The sequence below is a fragment of the Hyla sarda genome, chromosome 2 (genome assembly GCF_029499605.1).
Source record: "Hyla sarda isolate aHylSar1 chromosome 2, aHylSar1.hap1, whole genome shotgun sequence".
NCBI classification, from domain to species: Eukaryota; Metazoa; Chordata; class Amphibia; order Anura; family Hylidae; genus Hyla; species Hyla sarda.
In genome coordinates, this window is record NC_079190.1 from 350,115,799 (window position 1) to 350,140,081 (window position 24,283).

Below are 24,283 nucleotides of genomic sequence, written 5' to 3' on the forward strand. Positions count from 1 at the left end.
CACACACACACACACACACACACACACACACACACACACACACACACACACACACACACACACACACACACACACATATATATATATATATATATATATATATATATATATATATATATATATAATATATACATACACACACATTTTATTTCCACAACAATTATACATTCTATTTAGAATCACATTTCTATTTTTCTTTTTTCTATTATCAACATTTCAGCAAAACATTCCCCCCCCCCCCTCTTATACATTTCTTCAACCCGGTTCCAGTGCCCTGTCAGACCCTCGCCATCCAAATATTTCCTTTTCCCTATCTACTACTACCTCTAGGAAAGGCAATTATGTAAGGACCTCAAGCATACAGTACTTCCAAAGTTCTGGCACAGTGGTTTACACACTAGCTAAGTAGACCTTCAAGTTTGATAGCACCAGAATGGTCCTACTTTTAGTACTTACCCACTGTGTCTAGTATTCTGACATTTCACATTTTAGTTAGTGTGTCATATGATTAGGTATCTGAGATTGTGAAAGCGGAGTTTTATTGAGCGTGGCTAAGATGTATGGAAACACATGACTACAGCTGCATCCTTCTCATGGATTTTGATGGGTATTTTGTAGCTGATATACCCATTTTCAAATCTGTAGTATACATAGAATCTTCTGTATAGTGTGCGCATGTGCTGTTTGGTCATGTTCTTATGCTCCAGTCTGCAGCAAAGTACAGATGAATGAGAAAACTAGAGAGAGGTTCTGTGCACCTCCCCTTACATATTTGAAAGTACACACAGTATTTTGGTCAGTATTTTTTAGCAAAAAAAAAAGCATGGAACAGACAGAAAACTATAATAGAACACTTTGCACTAGGGACCCCCTCCTGGTTTTGACTTCAGTACTGACCAAAATAAAAAATGCGAATCCAGCCTTACAGGGTAACTTCCACAATCCTTAGGAGTCAAGAAGCGAGTGGTAACTGGAGTCAAATATGACATGCAGCTAAAATTTTTATAAACAATTAAAAAGTTGCATTTGCAACCATTTTAGTTACTATCTGGAGCCCTGTGGGCACCCAAAGACAATCCAATGCCAACAGAAAACAAATGACTATTTTGTAACACCCATACAGTAGGCTTTTGGATTTGTCCATTAGTACGGTAATGCTGTCTGCATGTCGTTTTAAAGTCTTAAGAGGATAGAACATATTAGGTAGCATTTGCATAGAGACAAGTATTGTTTTGCTGAGGAGCACAGTAATGGTCTGTTTCGTACTTCTGCACCCTTTGTAGGAAAATGCAGTGTAGGAGTTTTAAGGCATGAAAACAATGTTAGCAGCAACCAATTGGTCTCAAAGATGTCACAATGTAACAGTTCTGTCATGGAGTAGAAGGATTAAAGTGTAGTCATGGTTTTATCCCCCCCCCCATAAATCAATAGTACTAGTAATAGTAATTGTGAAGCAGTACAGGAATACTTTATCAACCCATAATGGGGACCAAAAAATCATTAAAAAAAAGACACACTTGTAAAAACTATAAAGTATGATGTTGTTTTTCCAGTGTGGTGAGTGCAGTAAATGGGGAAATGGGGTACTCAGAACCACAACTGCTTATATTTGGTCACCTGACATTCTAGAAAATGAAGTTAGATCTACCCCTAATAAGTACCAATAAAAATGATAGCTCACTGATCAGAATATGACTATGCAAAGCTTCTAGAAAATAACAATAAAACTAAATTTAATAGTAGTACAACAGAACAAAAACTAGACAAATTGGGTAACGCTGTAGTCGGATCAACCTGCAGAATAAAGTTAAAGGGGTATTCCAGGCAAAAAGTTTTTTAATATATATCAACTGGCTCCAGAAAGTTAAACAGATTTGTAAATTACTTCTATTAAAAAATCTTAATTCTTCCAATAGTTATTAGACAGAAAACAGCAACTCAACTTCAGAAGCTAACTGCTTTCTGATGACTCGCGTCCCGGGAGCTGTCCAGCTCCTATGGGGATATTCTCCCATCATGCAAGGGATATTCTCCCATCATGCACAGCTCCCGTGACGTGACATCATCATTGAGCAGTTAGACAGAAAACTTCAGAAGCTAATAACTATTGGAAGGATTAAGATTTTTTAATAGAAGTAATTTACAAATCTGTTTAACTTTCCGGAGCCAGTTGAGATATATATATATATATATATATATATATAAGTTTTTGTCTGGAATACCCCTTTAACATGTCAGTTTAACCAAACGCTGCATTGCATTCAATTTGTGGTGCAGCTGCATGGGACAGAAATGCTGCAGCATCAAATCTGTAGGTTGTTTAAAGAGCACTGATCATCAACTACACTTTACCTAATCCTCATGACTCTAACTTTATCCCTGACCTTTTAATTCTATGCCCCCTATAAATACACCTTTTTTTTTTTTATATTTTTTTATCTCCGATAGCTCAGTATGGTGCGGCGGAGGAAGTAGGTGGGGCCCGGCAGGCACGACATCATCTGATGCCTGGACGGGGTGTTTGCTTCCGCCCATCTTCCTGTATGCGGTGCTCCCTCTTGGGAGCGCACATACAGGCTGAGTACAGGCTTCTGGTTCTCCTCCTCTGTTTGTGCCATACAGAGAGGAGGAACATCTGAGGACAGAGCTGCCGTGCCCTGCAGGGATACACGCACAGCGCTCGCTCCCACCTGACAGGCAGGGAGCTGCGTCGAGTCTGTGATTTCAGACTAGACAGCCAGGCCGGAGTCCAAAAATCACTGACACAGGGACTCCTAGGGAGACCCCTAGTGGCCAGAGTTCAAAAACGAAATTAGACATGAAAGGAATCTCTCTCTCTCTCTCTCTCTCTCTCTCTCTCTCTCTCTCTCTCTCTCTCTCTCTCTCTCTCTCTCTCTCTCTCTCTCTCTCTCTCTCTCTCTCTCTCTCTCTCTCTCTCTCTCTCTCTCTCTCTCTCTCTCTCTCTCTCTCTCTCTCTCTCTCTCTCTCTCTCTCTCTCTCTCTCTCTCTCTCTCTCTCTCTCTCTCTCTCTCTCTCTCTCTCTCTCTCTCTCTCTCTCTCCCCCTATATATATATAATTTTTATTTTTTTTAAATAAAATCCAATTGCAAAGTTGATCTATATAGATTAAGCTATAAAAACTTTTTTTTTTTTTTTTTTTTAATGAGAGGTACTATTTAAGAACTGTTGGAAGCAGCATGTCTGACAGTACTGCTCCTAGACGGGGCAGCATGAAGGGGCTGAGAGGTTCCCCTTGTGACCATATAAGTGCTACTAGAATTATGGTACTGTAACTGTGGATGTCGCCTCCTTTAAAGGGAAATGGACATTTAAGTTGTGCTGCCCTTGAGAACAGTGCATGGTTTACAGCCATCTGCAGGGTCAGAGAACTTTACACCTGAAAGCAGGAAGCCAAAAAGTAGTCACTACTGCTCCCATCTGACAGATTACTTCCTATCAATGCATAGGCAAGTGTTTCTCATCCAGGGTGCCTCCAGCTGTTGCAAAACTACAACTCCCAGCATGCCCGGACAGCCTTTGGCTGTCCGGGCATGCTGGGAGTTTTAGTTTTGCAACAGCTGGAGGCACCCTGGATGAGAAACACTGACATAGGGATACATTTGTCACTCATCAGTTGGGGGTTAGCAGGGGCAGCAGTGAACGATTTGCTTGCTGTGCTCCCTAATTTTGGGTATAGGGGTTTTCGCCTACACTACATCCTGGTGTAATGGACCGACCACTGGTACTAGTGTCGGTCCCTGCCTTAGGCCGCTCTTTATATGCTCTTATGTATTTCTCTAGCTCCAGCAAAATGACTATTAAGTGTGCGCAGTAGTGGAGGGGTAAGGCAATGCCATTACTACAACTTAAGCAGGAATCCTCCAGCATGAGTGATAGAATAGGAGACAGAATAAACATAGGAGCAAAGATGTTTATTGCCGGCTGTGTCATTCTCCTTATTTGCCAGAGAGAAACGGGAGGGGTGAATAAGTATCCCAGAAGTTATAAGGAGATGGATTGCCATAAAAAGGCATAATTCTGCAAAGCGGGAACATGGAGGAATTGCTTGGAACAACAGTGCTCTGGAACTTGGCAGAGAAGAGATGTCCCCTGAGAAATCCCTAAAAGCCATATATATTTGGAGAAGCTTTTCACTACGTGCCACTTATTTATCTTAGTTCTAGTTGGGTGTTTTGTTCTGTCTTCATAAGATAATAAATCAGTTGGATTCCTAGTAGCTCGGGCTGCATTATGTAAACTTGTAGTAGAACCAAACGTTCCAAAATATTTTAGATTTATGGACTTTGTGTCACATGCATTGCAGTTTCATATCTACCTTCTATCTGTTGTTTGATTTTCCCTATCTCCACCACAGCCAGTAAAAATCATCAGGTTAGATCACTACTAGAGATGAGCGAACTGACAGTAAATTCGATTCGTCACAAACTTCTCGGCTCGGCGGTTGCTGACTTTTCCTGCCTAAATTAGTTCAGCTTTCAGTCCTAGGAAAGAGTCTCCTAGGACTGTATCCACCTTTTCCAGCCACGGGAGCACCTGAAAGCTGAACTAATTTATGCAGGATAAGATATCAACTGCCGAGCCGAGAAGTTTGTGACGAATCTAATTTACTGTAAATTCGCTCATCTCTAATTACTACCATAGCAAGGCTTTACTGTTTAATAAAATACATTTCTGAAATATTCCTGCGTCTTTTTAATACGGATTTTGTGAGCAAGAGAACTTCCTATGTGTGCATATTTTTTAAATTTTTTTTATTTTTTTTTACAGTTGGCATCAGTATTTGACAACCCAAAAACCACAATGCGCGAGTACAAGCTCGTGGTCCTTGGTTCTGGAGGTGTTGGGAAATCTGCGCTGGTAAGTAAAATCTAGCTCTTTTAACAAGGAAAGAGTTGATATATATCATTCTTCCTGACTCTCTCCCCAAATAATGATGGGGGAGGGGTGTAGAAGAAGGTTTAGCCATGTTGGCTTTTAACTGCCCCCATCCTTGGGGTAGAGAGGGGGAGAGCTGTTGACAAACAGCTGTCACATGTAACGCTTTAACCTTAAAATGAAATGCCCATTAACAACAAGTTTGAAGGTCACTGTGTGTGAACTTGCCTTTTATAAAGCAGATAATGCAGGATTAAATCACTGACAATAGGTGATGGGAATCGATCACCTTCCTACAGGGACCTGTACATCGGTTCTATTCTGAGGGAGCATTCTTATGTCCAGGTGGCTCCTGTAAAGCACATATTAGCAGCTCTGACAAAGTGACAACCCCATATTTATGTGCAAAAAATGTAATACAACACACCATCTGACAAGAAAACGCATACATACCACAATAGTATCAATGTACAGGGGTGGGATAAAGATCCACTAGTGTAGCCAGAGCAAGCATAACAGTAGCAACTACTGGATTCTTAGAAATCAGAGTAGTATGGCTCCACAGCTTTAGCATCCTACCTTTGTGATTAACTTAGAACAGTGTTTCCCAGCCAGAGTGCCTCCAGCTGTGGCAAAACTACTCCATGCCAGGACAGCCGAAGGCTGTGGGAGTCGTAGTTTTGCTACAGCTGGAGGCACCCTGGTTGGGAAACACTGACTTAGGTTACCAGAAAAACAGATGGTGCAAGGGAAAGAGAAGGTAGATGAAGAGGTAGGGAAGACAGTAGGTCATTTTCTGGTGACACGTTCCCTTTTAAGGTAGATCATTAGATAACACAGTCATTCGTATCTTTGCTCTTGTGGCCAATGTGAATACTAGAACATTTCAGACACTTGTCAATCCTACTGCATAGACTGAGAAATAGAGCATGTTGCTGCAACCAAACTTTATATATATTTTATGTATATTTATAGCAGTCTGTATTTATTTTATACATGGGCAGTTTAAACCCCTGTATAAATTTCCCATCCTTACAGATTTTCCCATTAGTATTAGAAACATGAGAATGAGCATCAGTTCTACTCTTCACCATAAGAGTGAACAAATGAGGCCACTGAAAACCATTATAGTCTTCTCTGGTTTTGTTTGAACAAGTTCATCAAACATTATGCAAGATCAAAGGTTATTCCCATGCAGTTTGCTAAATGAAGCAACATGTACAGATGGGCGGCTGTGATTCTGCTTACTGCTCATGGAACGTGTTTTACCACCTGGCTAGAGTCCTTACTATTGAAGTTCATATCGCAAGGCATTAGTGCACTCTTACACACGGTGGTTGTGCCATGGTAACTGCTGCGTGGCCAAAAACCACAAAGTGCAGCACAGACTAACATTATGTGCTTGACCCATACTTGCCATGTAGTTCATAGTAAGCCACGTGTGCATTTTGCTGAGTGGTTTTCAGTCACATCTTATGAGGCACCTTTTGAGATGTAAATGTCCAAAAAACAGCCATTTTGTGTGTCAAAAAGACTTTCCAATGCGCTATGAGGCAAGGTCTACTTTTCTTGGCTTAATTGCAGCCAGGAGCCGGGAATGGTAGTCCAAGACTCTGCTTCCTGTAAGGAAAATTTGAAAGTGTAAAATATTGCTGGAACAGATGGGCATAACACATGCAGTTACGTGCTGCAAAAAATATCCGCTTATCAGGACTATTTTAGAGGCCAGTTTGAAAACTGGAAAATTTCATGTAGACTACAGCACATAAAAAAGAAAAAAATCTGATGGATACACATATACCATAGAGTATCTATTTATGTCCCATGACAAGTCTATCGAGACAGATGAAGATCTAGGGGAATAAACTGCACAGCAGCAAGTTTCTCCCCACAAACTGCTGGGGGTCTAAATTCTCAGGCTTTGAGCGATCAAAACTTTTTACATGTCTGCAGTGTGTCAAAAGGTTGGCTTAACCTGTTGGGGACTAAGGGCGTACACCCTTGCTCCCTGGTACTTAACCTCTTAAGGACTTAGGGCGGACCCTGGGCTAACAGCGTGCGGCACCGATCGTTGTGCCGCACGCTGTTAACCCTTCAGACGCGGCGATCAAAGTTGATTGCCACGTCTGAAAACAAAAGTAAATGCTTCCCGGCAGCTCAGTCGGGCTGATCGGGACATCGCAATGTTCCGATCAGCTGGGACGCAGGCGGAGGTCCCCTTACCCCTCTCCGCGGCGTCCGATCAGGGTTTTATTGCTCCAGGCTTGAGCAATTGAGCCCCTATCTCGCTGATCCATGCAAAGCTATGGCTTTGCAGGGATCAGCATAAGAGATCAGTGTGTGCAGTGTTATAGGTCCCTATGGGAGCTATAACACTGCAAAAAAAAAAGTGGAAAAAAAACTTAACAAAGGTCATTTAACCCCTTCCCTAATAAAAGTTTGAATCACCCCCTTTTCCCATAAAAAAAAAAATGGTGTAAATAAAAATAAAATTAACATATGTGGTATTACGGCGTGCGTAAAATGTCCGAACTATAAAATTATATCATTAATTAAACCGCACGGTTAATGGCGTACGCGCAAAAAAATTCCCATGTCGGCGATCACCACAAATCGTCGATCAGTTCAGATCGGCGATTTACGGCAATTCTGGGCTGATAGGGTCTCTGTTCACCCAATAGCCCGGAAAATAGTGCTGATCGGAGCTATCAGAGACATCCCCAATCATTCTAAATGAGAGGAGTGAGGTGGCAGTGGTTGCCGTAGCAGCGAGGGACAGGCGGCAGTAAGGAGGCAGTGGTGGAGGCAGCAGTAAAGATCCGTGGTAAATAATCTTCACTGCTGCCTTCTAGAAGTTGCCAAACTACAACGCCCAGCATGCCCAGACAGCTGGGAGTTGTTTTGCAACATCTGGAGGGCCACAGTTTAGAGACCACTATACAGTGTTGCCCAAGCTGTAGCCCTTCAGATGTTGCAGAACTACAACTCCCGGGATGCCTGGACAGTCTGGGCATGCCGGGAGTTGTAGTTTTGCAACATCTGGAGGGCTATAGTTTGGACACTACTACACAGTGATCTCCAAACTGTTCTCCACTTGTTGCATAACTACAACTCCCAACATGTCCTTCGGCTGTCTGGGCATGCTGGGAGTTGTAGTTTTGCTACAGCTGGAGGCACACTGTTTGGGAAACACTAAGTTAAGTAACAAACTCAGTGTTTTGCAACCAGTGTACCTCCAGTTGTTTCATAACTTCAACCCCCAGCATGCACGGACAGCCAAAGGTCATGCTGGTAGTTGTAGTCTTAAAACAGGTTTGCCTCTGTCTTATTTCAAGGCAACAGTTTAGGGCCATATATGGGGTATTTCCGTACTCGGGAGAAATTGCCTAACAAATTTTGGGGGGCTGTTTCTCCTTTTACCCCTTATGAAAAGGTAACGTTGGGGTCTACTCTAGCATGTCGTTGTAAAAAAAAAAAAATTTACACAAACATGCTGGTGTTGCCCCAGACTTTTCACAAGTAAAAGGAAAAAAAGACCCCCAAAATTTGTGTATTTGTGTTTGAGTATGGGAATACATGTGGACGTAAAATGCTCTGCGGGCACACAACAAGGCTCAGGAGTGAGAGCGCCATGTAAATTTGAGGTGATTTGCACAGGGGTGGCTGATCGTTACAGCGGTTCTAACATAAACGGAAAAAAAAACACCCACCTGTGACCCCATTTTGGAAACTACACCCCTCGCGGAACATAACAAGGGGTATAGTGAGCCTTAACACCGCACAGGTGTTTGAAGAATTTTCGTTAAAGTTGGACGTAAAAAAAAAAAAAAAAAAAAATTTCACTAAAATGCTGGTGTTATCCCAAATTTTTCATTTTCACGAGGGTTAATAGGAAAAAAGCCCCCAAAATGTGTAACCCCATTTCTTCTGAGTATATAAATACCCCATATGTGGATATAAAGTACTTTTGGAGAGAGAATGTGTCTGAAATTGAAGGCCATGTGCGTATATAAAGTCCCCATGATGCCAGAACAGTGGACCCCCCCCCCCCCACGTGACCCCATTTTGGAAACTACACCCCTCACGTAATGTAATAAGGGGTACAATGAGCATTTTCACCCCACAGGTGTCTGACAGATTTTTGGAACAGTCGTCCGTAAAAATGAAAAATAAAATTTTTCATTTGCACAGCCCACTGTTCCAAAGATCTGTCAAATGCCAGTGGGGTGTAAATGCTCGCTGCACCCCTTATTAAATTCTGTGAGGGGTTGTGGTTTCCAAAATGAGTTGACATGTGGGGATGGGGGCAGGGTGTCCACTGTTCTGGCACCATGGGGGCTTTGTAAATGCACATGGCCCCTGACTTCCATTCCAATAAAATTCTCTCTCCAAAAGCCCAATGGTGCTCCTTCTCTTCTGAGCATTGTAGTTTGCCTGCAGAGCACTTTACATGTAGATATGGGGTATTTCCATACTCAGAAGAAAGGGGGTTAACATTACCTATTACCCCTTGTGAAAATGAAAAATTTGGGGTGACACCAGCATTTTAGTGGAAAAAAACTAATTTTTCATTTTCATGTCCAACTTTAGCGGAAACTTGTCAAGCACCTGTGGGGTGTTAAGGCTCACTGTTCCCCTTATGTTCCTTGAGTGTAGTTTCCAAAATAGTATGCCATGTGGGGCTTTTTTTTTTTTTTTTTTTGGGGGGGGGGGCACATTTTCCCTGATTACCTCTTGTACAAAATGGTTAATTTGGTGAAAAAACTGCACTTTAGTGAAAACAAAATTTTCATTTACACATCCTACTTTACCAAAAAATCATCAAACATCTGTGAGGAGTTGAGGCTCACTGTCCACTTTTTTTTTTTTTTGTTATGGCACCATAGGGGCTTCCTAATTGTGACATGCCCCCCAAAAACCATTTCAGAAAAATTCACTTTCCAAAATCCCATTGTCGCTCCTTCCCTTCTGAGTCCTCTACTGCACCCACAGAGCACTTTACGTTCAGAAATAAGGTATTTCCTTACTCTAGAGAAATTGGGTTACACATTTTGGGGGACTTTTTCTCCTTTTACCTCTTGTAAAAATTCAAAAACTGGGTCTAAAAGAACAGGTTAGTGTAAAAAATGGAGACTTTGAATTTTTTTTTCTTCACTTGGCTGCTATTCCTGTGACAAACCTAAAGGGTTAACACACTTACTGAATGTCATTTTGTATACATTGAGGGGTTTAGTTTTTATAATGGGGTAATTTATAAGGTATTTCCAATATGAAGGCCCTTCAAATCCACTTCAAAATTGAACTGGTCCCTGAAAAGTTTAAAAATTGCTGCTTAGGTTTGAAGCCCTCTGATGTCTTCCAAAAGTAAAAACATGTCAACTTTATGATGCAAACATAAAGTAGATATATTTTATATGTGAATCAATATATAATTTATTTGGAATGTCTGTTTTCCTTACAAGCAGAGAGCTTCAAAGTTAGAAAAATTTCAAATTTTCAAATTTTTAATGAAATGAAGAAATGATGCAAATATCAACAAAAATGTACCATTATGTTAAAGTAGAATATGTCACGAAAAACAATCTCTGAACCAAATTCAGAAGTAAAAGCATCCCAGAGTTATTAATGCTTAAAGTTACAGTGGTCAGATGTGCAAAAAATGGCCGGGTCCTTAAGGTGAAAATGGGCTTGGTCCTTAAAGGGTACCTCTCATCAAATAAACTTTTGATATATTTTAGATTAATGAATGTTGAATAACTTTCCAATAGCATGTTAATGAAAAATATGCTTCTTTCTATTGTATTTTTCCCGATCAGTCCTGTCAGCAAGCATTTCTGACTCATGCTGGAGTCCTAAACACTCAGAGCTGCCAGCCTGCTTTGTTCACAGCCAAACAGGCTGTGAACAAAGCAGGCTGGCAGCTCTGAGTGTTCTCCTTTGTGAACAAAGCAGACTGGCAGCTCGTAGTGTTTAGGACTCCAGCATGAGTCTGAAATGCTTGCTGCCAGGACTGGTAGGGAGACCCCTGGTGGTCATTTCTTCAAAGTGAAAAATTAAATAGAAAGAAGCATATTTTTAAATAACATGCAATTGTGAAGTTATTCTGCATACATTAATCTATAATATATCAAAAGTTTTTTTGATGAGAGGTACTCTGGTGGAAATCTTTTTTTTTTATTTTATTATTATTTTTTTTTTCCAACTTTAAACAGATTTGTAAATTACTTCTATAAAATATTCTTAATCCATCCAGTACTCAATAGTGGCTGTATACTACAGAGGAAATTATTTTTGGATTTATTTTTGTCACGACCACAGTGCTCTCTACTGACACCTCTGTCCATTTTAGGAACTTTCCAGAGCAACATATTTTTGCTATAGAGATTTTCTCCTGCTCTGGACAGTTCCGAAAATGGACAGATGTTAGCAGAGAGCACTGTGGTCAGACAGAAAAGAAATCTAAAAAAGAAAAGAATTTCCTCTGTAGTATACAGCCGCTAATAAGTACTCGGAGGATTAAGATTTTTACTTAGAAGTAATTTACACATCTGTTTAACTTTCTGGCATCCGTTTATTTAAAAAGTTTTTTCTTCGTTTTAAATAAACTGGTGCCAGAAAGTTAAACAGATGTATAAATTACTTCTAAGTAAAAATTGTAATCCTTCGAGTACTTATTAGTGGCTGTATACTACTTTTATTATTATTATTATTATTTTTTTTAGTACCCCTTTAAGTCCTCAAAGCTGGGGACCCTTCTCTGTGATGTCAATGTATTTATATCCTTCAAATGTATATGTTCTAGATCTCCTAGATACTGTCAGATTCAGTTGTTTCTTAGCCTCTCAGGGAGAGAGATACAGAAGTGAATGGAGGACTGATATTGTAATGACTGTGCCCAATATGCTGGTTTTCTGTCTCACCCATTTTTATTTTCTCTGCAGACAGTGCAGTTTGTTCAAGGAATATTTGTGGAAAAGTATGATCCTACTATAGAAGATTCCTACAGAAAGGTAAATTTTTTTTATTTAAAATATTTTCACTTCATTCCAATATTTTTAAAGGGGTGGTTTCTAACTCTGCCTATTTTGTGGGATATAAAAAAACGAGCAAAAAACACAAACCTCAAGTGTCCAGGTGTCCTGCTGCAATTGTCTTCATGAGCTGCAGCGTGATGTGTCCGGCCCAGAAGCACCTGGGCCCAATGTGCTATACAGCTGCTTAGCGAATTGCTGCCTGAGGTTAAACATTGCTGCGGCCAGCAATTTGCTGACCTGTAGCGTGACACGTTGGGCTTGGGTGCTACCTGGACTAGACACATCACTCTGCAGCTCAGGAAAACAGTCCTACCGGCAGGCCTGGAACAGGACAACAGAGGTACCTCAGGAGTGCTGCAGTAAAGTAGAGGTTTAAAATGTTATCATCTTTTAATATTTCACACGATGGACATAGAGACATTGCTAGGGCAATCTTATCATAATAATCCATATTCAGATCTATATTGTTGGGTACAGTAACACCCATGAAAACACCCCAAACTCAATAGTGCAGTCCTTGTGGGGCGTGACACAGATGCTTTACATAAAAGAAAAACTTTTAATTATTTATTCATTCACTTTTTTAAATTTTTTTACTTTTTTCTTAGCAAGTGGAGGTAGAAGGACAACAATGTATGCTTGAAATTCTCGATACAGCTGGAACCGTAAGTTTATTGACCATCTTTATCTATCTATGCTGTTCAGTTAAAGCTTGAAACTAATGTCACTTTGGTTTGTCAGCTGCACAAAAGGAATGAATTGCAAAGCATAGGGTATGTTATCTCCTGACAGATCTGTTAGAAACTTTCTGGGGGTAGGTGAAATTGCTGTACACATGTACAATGCATTTGGACAGTCTTCAAAACCTTTTACTACTTTTTTCTCATGTTATGTTGCAAACTAAAACAAAAAAAATAAATAAATTCTGCGCTCAATACCACATAATAACAAAGTAAAAACAGAATGTTAGAAATCTTTGCTACTTTATAGAAAAAGGAAAGAAAATATTGCATCAATAGAAGACCTTTTACTTTGTACTTAGTTAAAGCACCATTTGCAGTGTTTACAGCCTTCAGCTTTTTGGGGATGAGGCCACCAGGTTCTCACGCCTGGATTTGGAGGTTTTCTGCCATTCTTCTCAAGCTCGATCAGCCTGGATGATGGGAACCTCTAGTGGAACAGTTTTCGGGACTCTCCAGAGACATGTGATGGGGTTCAAGTCAGGGCTCCGGCTGGGTTACTCAAGTACACTTAACCTATTAACGACCATGGACGTATATTTACGTCCTTGGCTGGCTCCTGCGATAGAACGTGGGGTCACGCGGTGACCCTGTGTCATATCGGGTCGGTCCCGGCATGTATCTGAAGCCGGGACCTGGGGCTAATAGCGCGCAGCAGCGAACGCGTTACCGCGTGCTATTAACCCTTTATGCACAGCGTTCAAAGTTGAATGCTGCGTCTAAAACGAAAGTGAAACCTTCCCGGCTGCTCAGTGGGGCTGATCGGGACCACCGCAGTGAAAATGCAGTGTCCCGATCAGCTGGGACATGAGCGGAGGTCCTCTTACCTGCCTCCGGCGTGTCCCCTCGGCGATTGATTACTCCAAGCCTGAGATGCAGGCTTGAGCACTCAACCGCCGATAACACTGATCAATGCAAAGCAATGGCTTTGCAGTGAACAGGGTATAAGATCAGTGTGTGCAGTGTTATAGGTCCCTATGAGCGCTATAACACTGCAAAAAAAAAGTGGGGAAAAAAAGTTAATAAATGCCATTTAACCCTTTCCGTAATAAGTCCAAATCGCCCCGCTTTTCCCATAGAGAAAAGTTAATAAAAATATAAACATATGTGGTATCGCCATGTGTGTAATGTCCGAACTATAAAAATATATCGTTAATTAGACCACAGAGTCAATGGCGTGCACTCAAATAAATTCCAAAGTCCAAAATAGCGTATTTTTGGTCACTTTTTATATCATGAAAAAATGAATAAAAAGCGATCAAAAAGTCTGATCAATACAAAAATGGTACCGCTAAAAACTTGAGATCACGGCACAAAAAAATTAGCCCCCGTACGCAGTAAAATAAGTTATAGGGGTCAGAAGATGACAATTTTCCTGTAGGGAATCATTTTAAGCGTATGGACCTGAAGAATAAAATATAAGGTGTCATTTTTACTGAAAAATGTACTGCGTAGAAACAGAAGCCCCCAAATATACATAATGGCGTCTTTTGTTCATTTTCATCGCACAATGATTTTTTTTTTTTTCCTGTTTCGCCGTAGATTTTTGGGTAAAATGACTGATGTCACTGCAAAGTAGAATTGCAGGCGCAAAAAATAATAATAAAAAATAATAATAATTTCACCCCAAAATCCCAGGAAAAGTTATTGACTAGAGTATAAGCCTAGGGTGGGAAATACATCATCCCCCCCCCCCTGTCATCATCCAGACCCCCGTCATTAACAACCTCATCATCATCATCACCCTGTCATCACCCCCCCCCCCCCTTCATCATCCCCCCCTTGTCATCAACTATCCCACCGGACGACCTCCCCACCGGACAGTCCTGCAGCACCGGACCAGCGCACCCTAACGTCCTGCCGGAGGGGAGTACAAAACTAAAGGGGATGGGGGGGTCTGGATGATGTCGAAGGCCGCAGTGGTCTTCAACCTGCGGACCTCCAGAGGTTTCAAATCTACAACTCCCAGCAAGCCCGGACAGCCGATGGCTGCCCGGGCTTGCTGGGAGTTGTAATTTTGAAACCTCTGGAGGTCCACAGGTTGAAGACCACTGAGGGCGGAGAGTTCACTGGAGTATAAGCCGAGGGGGGTGTTTTCAGCACGAAAAATCGTGCTGAAAAACTCGGCTTATACTCGAGTATATACGGTACATTATGAAAACTGGGGGTAAAAATACACCAACACAGTGTATGTAAAGAAGTGTCTGCAATTGACCAGTTTTTATTTTTATTATTATAAAAGTCGCAGTTGATTAATTTAATGCCCTCCGCATTTGCCAAAAAACAAGATTGCTACAAATGGACACAAACTGTGTAAAACCTTCTAAAGCGCTACCTGCGACCACTATGCAACTTTTTACAACACAAAGATGTCCAAATCCAATGCTAAATTTCCCTGCATTGTCTTGTTGGAAGGTGAATTTTCTGTTTGATGTCCATAGCAGTCTCCCTGTCCCAGATGCTGAAAAACCCCCTCACAGCATGTTTTTACCACCACCATAATGAACTATAGGGATGGTATTGGGCAGTGATAAGTGCCTCTTGGTTTCATCAGGCAAGAAAATCTTGTTTCTTCTTTGTTTCTCACAGTCTGTGTAATAGGTGCTCTTTTTATTTTTTAAATTTTTTTTTTTTTTTGGGGAGCTTTTATGTCTCTTACTGAGGAGAGGCTTCTTTCTGGCTCCATAAGGCCCAAATTAATGTTGTTCTGAAGTGATAGTTGACCTTTTGGAAATTTCTCCCATCTGCACACAGGATCTTTGATGCTCAGCCAGAGTGACCATGGAGTTCTTGGTCACCTCATACCAAGGCCCTTTTCCACTTCAGTTACTTAGTTTGGTGGAGCAGAAAGCTCAAGGAAGAGTCCTGGTTATTCCAAAATTCTTCCATTTAGGAATGATCGAGGCCACTCCGCTTTTGGAAACGTTCAGTGCAGCAGAAATGTTTTGGTACCCTTCTTCAGATCTGTACCTCCACACAATCTTGTCTCTAAGCTCTACAGTTAGTTCTTTCCGCCTCATTGCTTATATGACATGACCTTATATAGACAAGGGTGTCTTTCCAAATCCTGTCGAATTCATTAAATTGACCACAAGTGACTCCAATCAAGGTAAAGAAACATCTTAGAGACGACCGAGAGAAATGATCAAGTGACCAAGTGTCATAACAAATGCTCTGAATATGTATGTCCCTGGGAATTAGTACTTTTTCCTTTTTTTTTTCATTTGCAAAAATCTCTAAAATTCTGTTTTCACTTTGTCATTGTGGGGTACTGAGTGCAGACCGATAAAAAGGAAAGGGTCTGAAGACTTTTCAAATGCATTGTGTGGATTTTCAGTTAAAAAATCTGCATGTAAATATAACTTTAGTCACCATTGCCACCTACAGTCCAGGAATGATGGGATCTGTAATACTACTGCAAAATCATACAGGACGATCTGAAGCACAAGGGGGTGAATGTCATTTTTCTAGTAATGTATAGACTTTTTGCATACCCTATAACAAATGTAACTTGTGTTTTTTTGTTTTTTTTCTCCAAGGAACAATTCACAGCAATGCGAGATCTGTATATGAAGAATGGTCAGGGATTTGCACTAGTATACTCTATCACAGCACAGTCCACGTTTAATGACTTGCAAGACTTGAGGGAGCAGATTTTGCGAGTTAAAGACACAGAAGATGTAAGTCTGAACTAGAATGATGTGAATAATTTACAAATTATTGACTTAATGTATCCAGAAGCGATTATGTTGTACAGATTGCTTGTGTTCTGTTAATGTGCATCTCAGCCTTGGGTTGTGTATGGAGAACAACATTCACGTCTGTCTAAGCTATGTTCCTTTTATCAGTGTTTCCCAACCAGGGTGCCTCCAGCTGTTGCAAAGCTACAACTCCCAGCATGCCCGGACAGCCAACAGCTTGAGGCACCCTGGTTGGGAAATGCCGCCTTATATTCTAGCTCTAGTAAGCATTAACCCCTTAAGGACCAAGGACGTATGAGTACGTCCTTGGTCCCGCTCCCGTGATATAACGCGGGGTCCCACGGTGACCCCGTATCATATCACGGCGGGCCCGGCGTCATAGTGAAGCCGCAAATAGTGCGCGCTCAAAGCTGAGCCGCGCGGCTAAAAGTGAAAGTAAAAAGTGCCGGTTAGCTCAGTGGGCGGTTCGAGATAGCCGCGGCGAAATCGCGGCATCCCGAACAGCTTACAGGACAGCTGGAGGGTCCCTACCTGCCTCCTCGCTGTCCGATCGCCGAATGATTGCTCAGTGCCTGAGATCCAGGCATGAGCAGTCAAGCGGCAGAATGTCGATCACTGGTTTCCTATGAGAAACCATTGATCAATGTAAAAGATCAGTGTGTGCAGTGTTATAGTCCCCTATGGGAGCTATAACACTGCAAAAAAAAAGGGAATAAAGATCATTTAACCCCTTCCCTATTAAAAGTTTGAATCACCCCCCTTTTCTCATAAAAAACAGTGTAAATAAAAATATATGGTATCGCCGCGTGCGGAAATGTCCGAATTATAAAAATATATCGTTAATTAAATCACACGGTCAATGGCGTATGCGCAAAAAAATTTTAAAGTCCAAAATAGTGAATTTTTGGTCACTTTTTATATCATGAGAAAATGAATAAGAAGCGATCAATAAGTCCTATCAATGCAAAAATGGTACCGTTAAAAACGTCAGATCACGGCGCAAAAAATGAGCCCTCATCAAAATAAAGGGATTATAAACGTACTAATTTGGTTAAAAAGTTTGTGATTTTTTTTTAAGCACAACAATAATATAAAAGTATGTAATAATGGGTATCATTTTAATCGCATTGACCCTCAGAATAAAGAACACACCATTTTTACCGTACAAATTGTACGTACACGTCAAATTGTACGGCGTGAAAACGAAACCTTCCAAAATTGCGTTTTTCTTTTTAATTTCCAAACAAAAATAGTGTTTTTTGGTTGCACCATACATTTTATGATATAATGAGTTATGTCATTACAAAGGACAACTGGTCGCTCAAAAAACAAGCCCTCATACTACTCTGTGGATGAAAATATAAGAGTTATGATTTTTAGAAGGCGAGGAGGAAAAAAATGAAAACGTAAAAATGTCATTGTCTGAGTCCTTAAGGCCAAAATGGGTTGAGTCCTTTAGGGGTTAAAGGGGTACTCCGTTGGAAAACTTTCTTTTATTTTTTTTATTTATTTTTTCCCAACTGGTGACAGAAAGTGAAACAGATTTGTAAATTACTTCTATTAAAAAATCTTAATCCTTCTAGTACTTATTAGCTGCTGAATTTTACAGAGGAAAAATTTTCTTTTTTTGGAACACAGAGCTCTCTGCTGACATCATGAGCACAGTGCTCTCTGCTGACACCTCTGTCCATTTTAAGAACTCTCCAGAGTAGAAGAAAATCCCCATAGCAAACATATGCTGCTCTGGACAGTTCCTAAAATGGACAGAGATGTCAGCAAGAGAGCACTGTGCTCGTGATGTCAGCAGAGAGCTCTGTGTTCCAAAAAGAGAAAAAAAAATCTTCTGTAGTATTCAGCAGCTAATAAGTACTGGAAGGATTTAAGGGGTATTCTAGGAAAAAACTTTTTATATATATCAACTGGCTCCAGAAAGGGAAACAGATTTGTAAATTACTTCTATTAAAAAATCTTAATCCTTTCAGTACGGATGAGCTTCTGAAGTTAAGGTTGTTCTTTTCTGTCTAAATCCTCTCTGACACCTGTCTCGGGAAACGCCCAGTTTAGAAGAGGTTTGCTATGGGGATTTGCTTCTAAACTGGGCGTTTCCCGAGACAGGTGTCATCAGAGAGGATTTAGACAGAAAAGAACAACCTTAACTTCAGAAGCTCATAAGTACTGAAAGGATTAAGATTTTTTAATAGAAGTAATTTACAAATCTGTTTAACTTTCTGGAGCCTGTTGATATATAAAAATGTTTTCCTGGAATACCCCTTTAAGATTTTTTAATAGTCATTTACTAATCTGTTTTACTTTCTGGCACCAGTTCATATAAAAAAAAAGTATTCCACCGGCGTACCGCTTTAAGTCATAATGTATTGCATACATCCCTGGGAAGAGATCACCTGAGTAATGGCTCAGTTTTACAGAAAAGTAGTCCTTGTATCCAGAGACATTGTTTCTAATTTCATTCTAATGTATCTAATATATTCTTGATGCCAGAGCCACTCACTATTCTTTGTCGCATGAAGATTGCAATATCTTTGTGATATTGCAATGTGTCGTGACCATTCCCAGAAATCCCAAACTACTAAATGACGGCAGGAGAAATCCCACAAATATCAATATGAAGAAATGCAGCACTACCTAAAAAGGCTTCTACTGTTGAGTTGACATCATATCCTGCCCAGTGCACGCAGTGTTAGGCCCTGATATTCTGGGCCCAAACATATCAAGAAAAAGTAGAATACTGCAGCTCCACCAAAACATTAGAGTATCTGTCATGATCTTAAATTTTATAATCCTCCCAGTTCACTGTCCCAATCATGATAACCCACCCCCTGCCTTTATTTTTATTATTTCTTAGTTGTCTGCCTTGATATTTCTCTGTATTTTCTGCTCAGTCAGATTCACAGACTGGGAAGGGGTGTAGCAGGCGTGAAATCATCTTAGGCCATATTGGGAGAACTTCCTCCCTCACTGCTACACACAGCTTAGAGCAGTTCAGTGTGAGATGAGCTATGATTGGCTAAGGCTGTACACCCTCTCTCAGCACTCCAGACTGCATTTCTTGATTTTGGACTTCTGCCAGGCCAGCAAGAGTCCAAAGTCTGTGCAAAAGACAGCCCTGGTCCCGTTTACCGGTTTTAAACCGTTCTCACCAGCCAGGACCCAGGGCTAATGCCCGGCATTAACCCTTTAGATGCCGTGATCAAAGTTGATAGCGGCATCTCAAAACTAAAGTAAACGAATCCCGGCAGCTCAGCGGAGCTTATCGGCACTATCGCGACAAGAACGCGATGTCCCGATCAGCTCGGTTATGCGATCGAAGATCTAAAAAAAAAGTGTCAAAAAATTTAATAAAAGTTCATTAACCCCTTCCCTATTAAAAGTTTTTAAATCACCCCCCCCCCTTTCCCAATTTTTAAATAAAATAAAGAATAAAAATATGTGGTACCACCGCGTGCGTAAATGTCCGAACTATTAAAATATTAGGTTAGCTAAACCGTGGTGTACACGTAAAAAAAATACCAAAGTCAAAAATTGTGCATTTTTGGTCACTTCATATACCATAAAAATATTAATAAAAAGCGATCAAAAAGTCCCATCAAAACAAAAATGGTTCCGATAAAAACTACAGATGACGGCGCAAAAAATGACACTCATACCTCCCCGTACATGGAAAAATAAAATAAAGTTATAGCGGTCATAAGATGCCAATTTTAAACATACTAATTTTTGTGCATGTAGTTCATAATTTTTTTGAAGTTTTAAAATAAAATAAAATCTACATAAATTGGGTATCCTTGTAACAATATGGACCTACAAACTAAAGATAAGGTGTCATTTGTGCCAAATATTTCACTGCGTAGAACGGGAGCCCCCAAAATTACAAAATGGATTTCTTTTTTTTTTTTTTTTTTTTTTCTCCCCACAAATATTTTTTTTTCCTTTCGCTGCAGGTTATATTCTAAAATAAGTGATATGATTACAAAGTACAATTGGTGGTGCAAAAAACAAGCTCTTATATGGGTCTGTAGGTGCAAAATTGAAAATGTTATGATTTTTAGAAAGGAAGGAGGAAAAAGTGAAAATGTCAAAATGAAAAATTGTCCTTAAGGTGAAAATAGGCTGAGTCCCTAAGGGGTTAATGACAGTGCCCATTTAAATGCAAAATGCTTTATTTCTCACCAAAAAAGATGTTTTTTAGACACATTTATTCATATTTTTTTTTTTTTTTTAAATCTTATTTTTTTGCTTTAGTTGATGTGGCTGGTTTACAGTAGACATGTTTTTTGGTATGTGCTGCACCCAGTAGTACCCACAAAAAAGCTGGTCACTAGATCTACTGGTTAAAGCTGGTTATATCTACTTGTTTTGGTATAATGTTTATATTTTTGTGTGGCTTTTGTCCTCTTGCCACCCTTCCGTGAGTGCACTCTCTATTCAGCTTTGTTCGGTTACATGCTTCTCTCCCTCTGTTTTTGTTGCCGTTCTCTTCTGAAGGTGGGAAAACAAATGACTGAAATGTAATCCTAAGATCTGTCACAGAAGCTAGCCATTGTTCAATTTCTTACTTAAAAGGCCTGAAAGGTTCGTGTACATCACAATTGTTCAGTCCGTGTATAGGGCACAATACAATGGTACTTAACTGTTTAGATCCATGGTAAAACTATAGAGTTCCTGTCAGATGGTAACCAGAGATTTCTCTCCTAAACACACGTACCCAAACCAGGAGACTTATAAGTGAGCATGCTTGGAATGCATTGACCGCATACAGCAGGGGTGTCTGGCCTACATTATAATGACAGTCATATTTAGATAAGATGTACGGTATATACTCGAGTATAAGCCGACCCGAGTATAAGCCGAGACCCCTAATTTTAACCCAAAATCCCAGGAAAAGTTATTGACTCGAGTATAAGCCTAGGGTGGGAAATACCTCATCCCCCCCCTGTCATCATCCAGACCCGTCATTAACATCCTCATCATCATCCCCTTGTCATCATCCCACACATCCCCCCTTCATCATCCCCTTATCATCCCACACATCCCCCCTTCATCATCCCCTTATCATCCCACACATCCCCCCTTCATCATCCCCTTATCATCCCACACATCCCCCCTTCATCATCCCCTTATCATCCCCACACCCCCCCTTCATCATCCTCTTCTCATCATTCGCCCTCAGTGGTCTTCAACCTGCGGACCTCCAGAGGTTTCAAAACTACAACTCCCAGCAAGCCCGGGCAGCCATCGGCTGTCCGGGCTTGCTGGGAGTTGTAGTTTTGAAACCTCCGGAGGTCCGCAGGTTGAAGACCACTGCGGCCTTCAACATCATCCAGCCCCCCTCTCACCCCCTTTAGTTCTGAGTACTCACCTCCACTCGGCGCTGGTCCGGTCCTGCAGGACTGTCCGGTGAGGAGGTGGTCCGGTGGGGAGGTGGTCCGGTGGGGAGGTGGTCCGGGCTGCTATCTTCACCGGGGGCGCCTCTTCTCCGCGCTTCCGGCCCGGAATAGAGCCGTTGCCTTGGCAATGACGCAGAATTACGTTCGCAATGAACGCACCTCTGCGTCGTTGTCACGGCAACGTGACTATTCTGAGGCCGGGCCCGAAGCGCTTAGAAGAGGCCTCCCCGGTGAAGATAGCAGCCCGGAACTACTATCCCACCGGACCACCTCCTCACCGGACAGTCCTGCAGGACCGGACCAGCGCCGAGCGGAGGTGAGTACTCAGAACTAAAGGGGGTGAGAGGGGGCTGGATGATGTTGAAGGCCGCAGTGGTCTTCAACCTGCGGACCTCCGGAGGTTTCAAAACTACAACTCCCAGCAAGCCCGGACAGCCGATGGCTGCCCGGGCTTGCTGTGAGTTGTAGTTTTGAAACCTCTGGAGGTCCGCAGGTTGAAGACCACTGCGGGTGGGGGAGTTCACTCGAGTATAAGCCGAGGGGGGTGTTTTCAGCACGAAAAATCGTGCTGAAAAACTCGGCCTATACTCGAGTATATACGGTATATTGCAAAGATGCCTACTATCTTCAGGGCAGCATCATATAAAATGATACCCCCCTACTAATGTTTTTCTTTTCCATATTTCAGGTTCCAATGATACTGGTGGGCAATAAATGTGATTTGGAAGATGAGCGGGTAGTTGGGAAAGAGCAGGGACAAAATCTAGCAAGACAGTGGAATAACTGTGCCTTTTTAGAATCTTCTGCAAAGTCTAAAATCAATGTAAATGAGGTGAGTGAGTAAATCTGCTGTTCATGAATATAACCTGTGTGGAAGGGGCACTGGTCTCTAGGTCGGATTTACACAAGGCGTTTTCAGAAAAACCAGTTGGCAGGATGACTAGACAGCCTTATGTATATGTATCCAGTGATTCACCCTTAGATAATTGTCCAGTCCCCCCTGAAATTGGAAGGTTTGTCTGAGGCATGTCTGATATATATATCTACTACACAATGTACAGAGCCTTCTGCTTTGGGCTCCATTCACTCTGTAGTGCAAGGGCTGTAGCTATGACAAACAGCAGATGGACTATCTGCAGGAAAGGCCAGCAATACCACCTACCTGTGTGTTCTCAGTGAACACTGTTAATTCTGGGTACTCCTGCCCGCATAGTGAGCGACAGTTTCTCTGTATACACACAGTTTATCATTTGGGACTTTTGTAAACAGTCGCTATTTTATGCACGAAGTCACACAAAGTCTGAACTCACGGTAAAGTCATGTACATCACACACACCATGAAAAATTCCCCTAAATTACTGGACAAGAAAAGCACGGACACAAAGGAGGTGCACACCAATTAATATGCAAACAGTAATTTTATTATAGAAATCACACACAAGTAGCCTCACATAATAAAAGCATTTAAAATGAGGGGGCACAACCTCCTAGCCACCCTCAGCCACAGAGAGGAACTCCAGAGCCCTGGAAGCCCCCCAAGGGACACCTGCTAGATCTCAATATTACAATATACACCCCCTCAATCTGCAAACCCCACAATATTGCACAATACAACTAAATAGTATCAATCAGCTATATATTAAAGTGCACAGTCAAAGCAAGAGTATAACAAATTGCAGCAAAGTGAACAATAGCAGCTGAGTAGTTGTAAACAGTTACACTAAAGTAAGCAGGCAAGGGAGGAAGTAGATACATCACACTATCATGAGAGCGGGTGCCCCCCCCCCCCCCCCCCCCCCACGCACGCACGCGCGCGCGTTCCGTCACTAACTAGTGACTTCCTCAGGGGCGCATGGCTACATATGATCATATCACCTTTTTATACCTTTATTAACACAGTGCCGGCAGGTGTACCTCTTCCGCAATCACTCCACACCTCCTCCAATCACACACTCGCACAAACAGTTCTGGCATCATACAGCAAATAAGTATATCCGGAGCAATGCCATCCAACATCCGGCCGTAGTTCACATGCGCCGTCCACTGCGCACGTGCCCATCACTCCCATGTCTGCGTCGTAAATTTCCTAGATCATCGCGTACAGTCGCACAATGAATACTTAGTTGCGCACGCGCACCAGAACATTAGGTTGCGCATGTGCACGAAACAACTACATCGTTATACAGATCCAAGTTTGTTCTAATGATGTCTGCGTATGCGCAGGCCAAATCTGTTACCCAAAACAGAGATCTATACAGTGGTCCCTCAACATACGATGGTAATCCGTTCCAAACGGACCATCATTTGTTGAAACAACCGTTGGCTGTCCGGGCATGCTGGGTGTTGTAGTTTTGCAACATCTGGAGGTCCGCAGGTTGTAGACCACTGTTGGAGAAAGTTGTACTCTCCTGTCCCCGTCGCTCTGGACCGTCACCGCTGCCCGGAATGTCGCCGTCCATCTCTGTCGCCGCGTCCCCGAGGTGTCCCCCACGCTCCGGCAAGGCCTC

At 41.6% G+C, this 24,283-nt stretch overlaps 1 protein-coding gene across 1 annotated transcript in view; it reads left to right on the forward strand.

Moving 5' to 3' along the window:
* Positions 1–24,283, forward strand: part of RAP1A (RAP1A, member of RAS oncogene family) — a 56,824-nt gene that overhangs the window by 27,038 nt on the left and 5,503 nt on the right. Inside the window, exons 3-7 of the mRNA XM_056558265.1 lie at positions 4,789–4,878; positions 11,838–11,906; positions 12,539–12,595; positions 16,210–16,350; positions 22,465–22,608. Of these exons, the coding sequence (XP_056414240.1) occupies positions 4,822–4,878; positions 11,838–11,906; positions 12,539–12,595; positions 16,210–16,350; positions 22,465–22,608 (468 nt within the window). The 5' untranslated portion in view covers positions 4,789–4,821. The remainder of the gene's footprint in view (positions 1–4,788; positions 4,879–11,837; positions 11,907–12,538; positions 12,596–16,209; positions 16,351–22,464; positions 22,609–24,283) is intronic.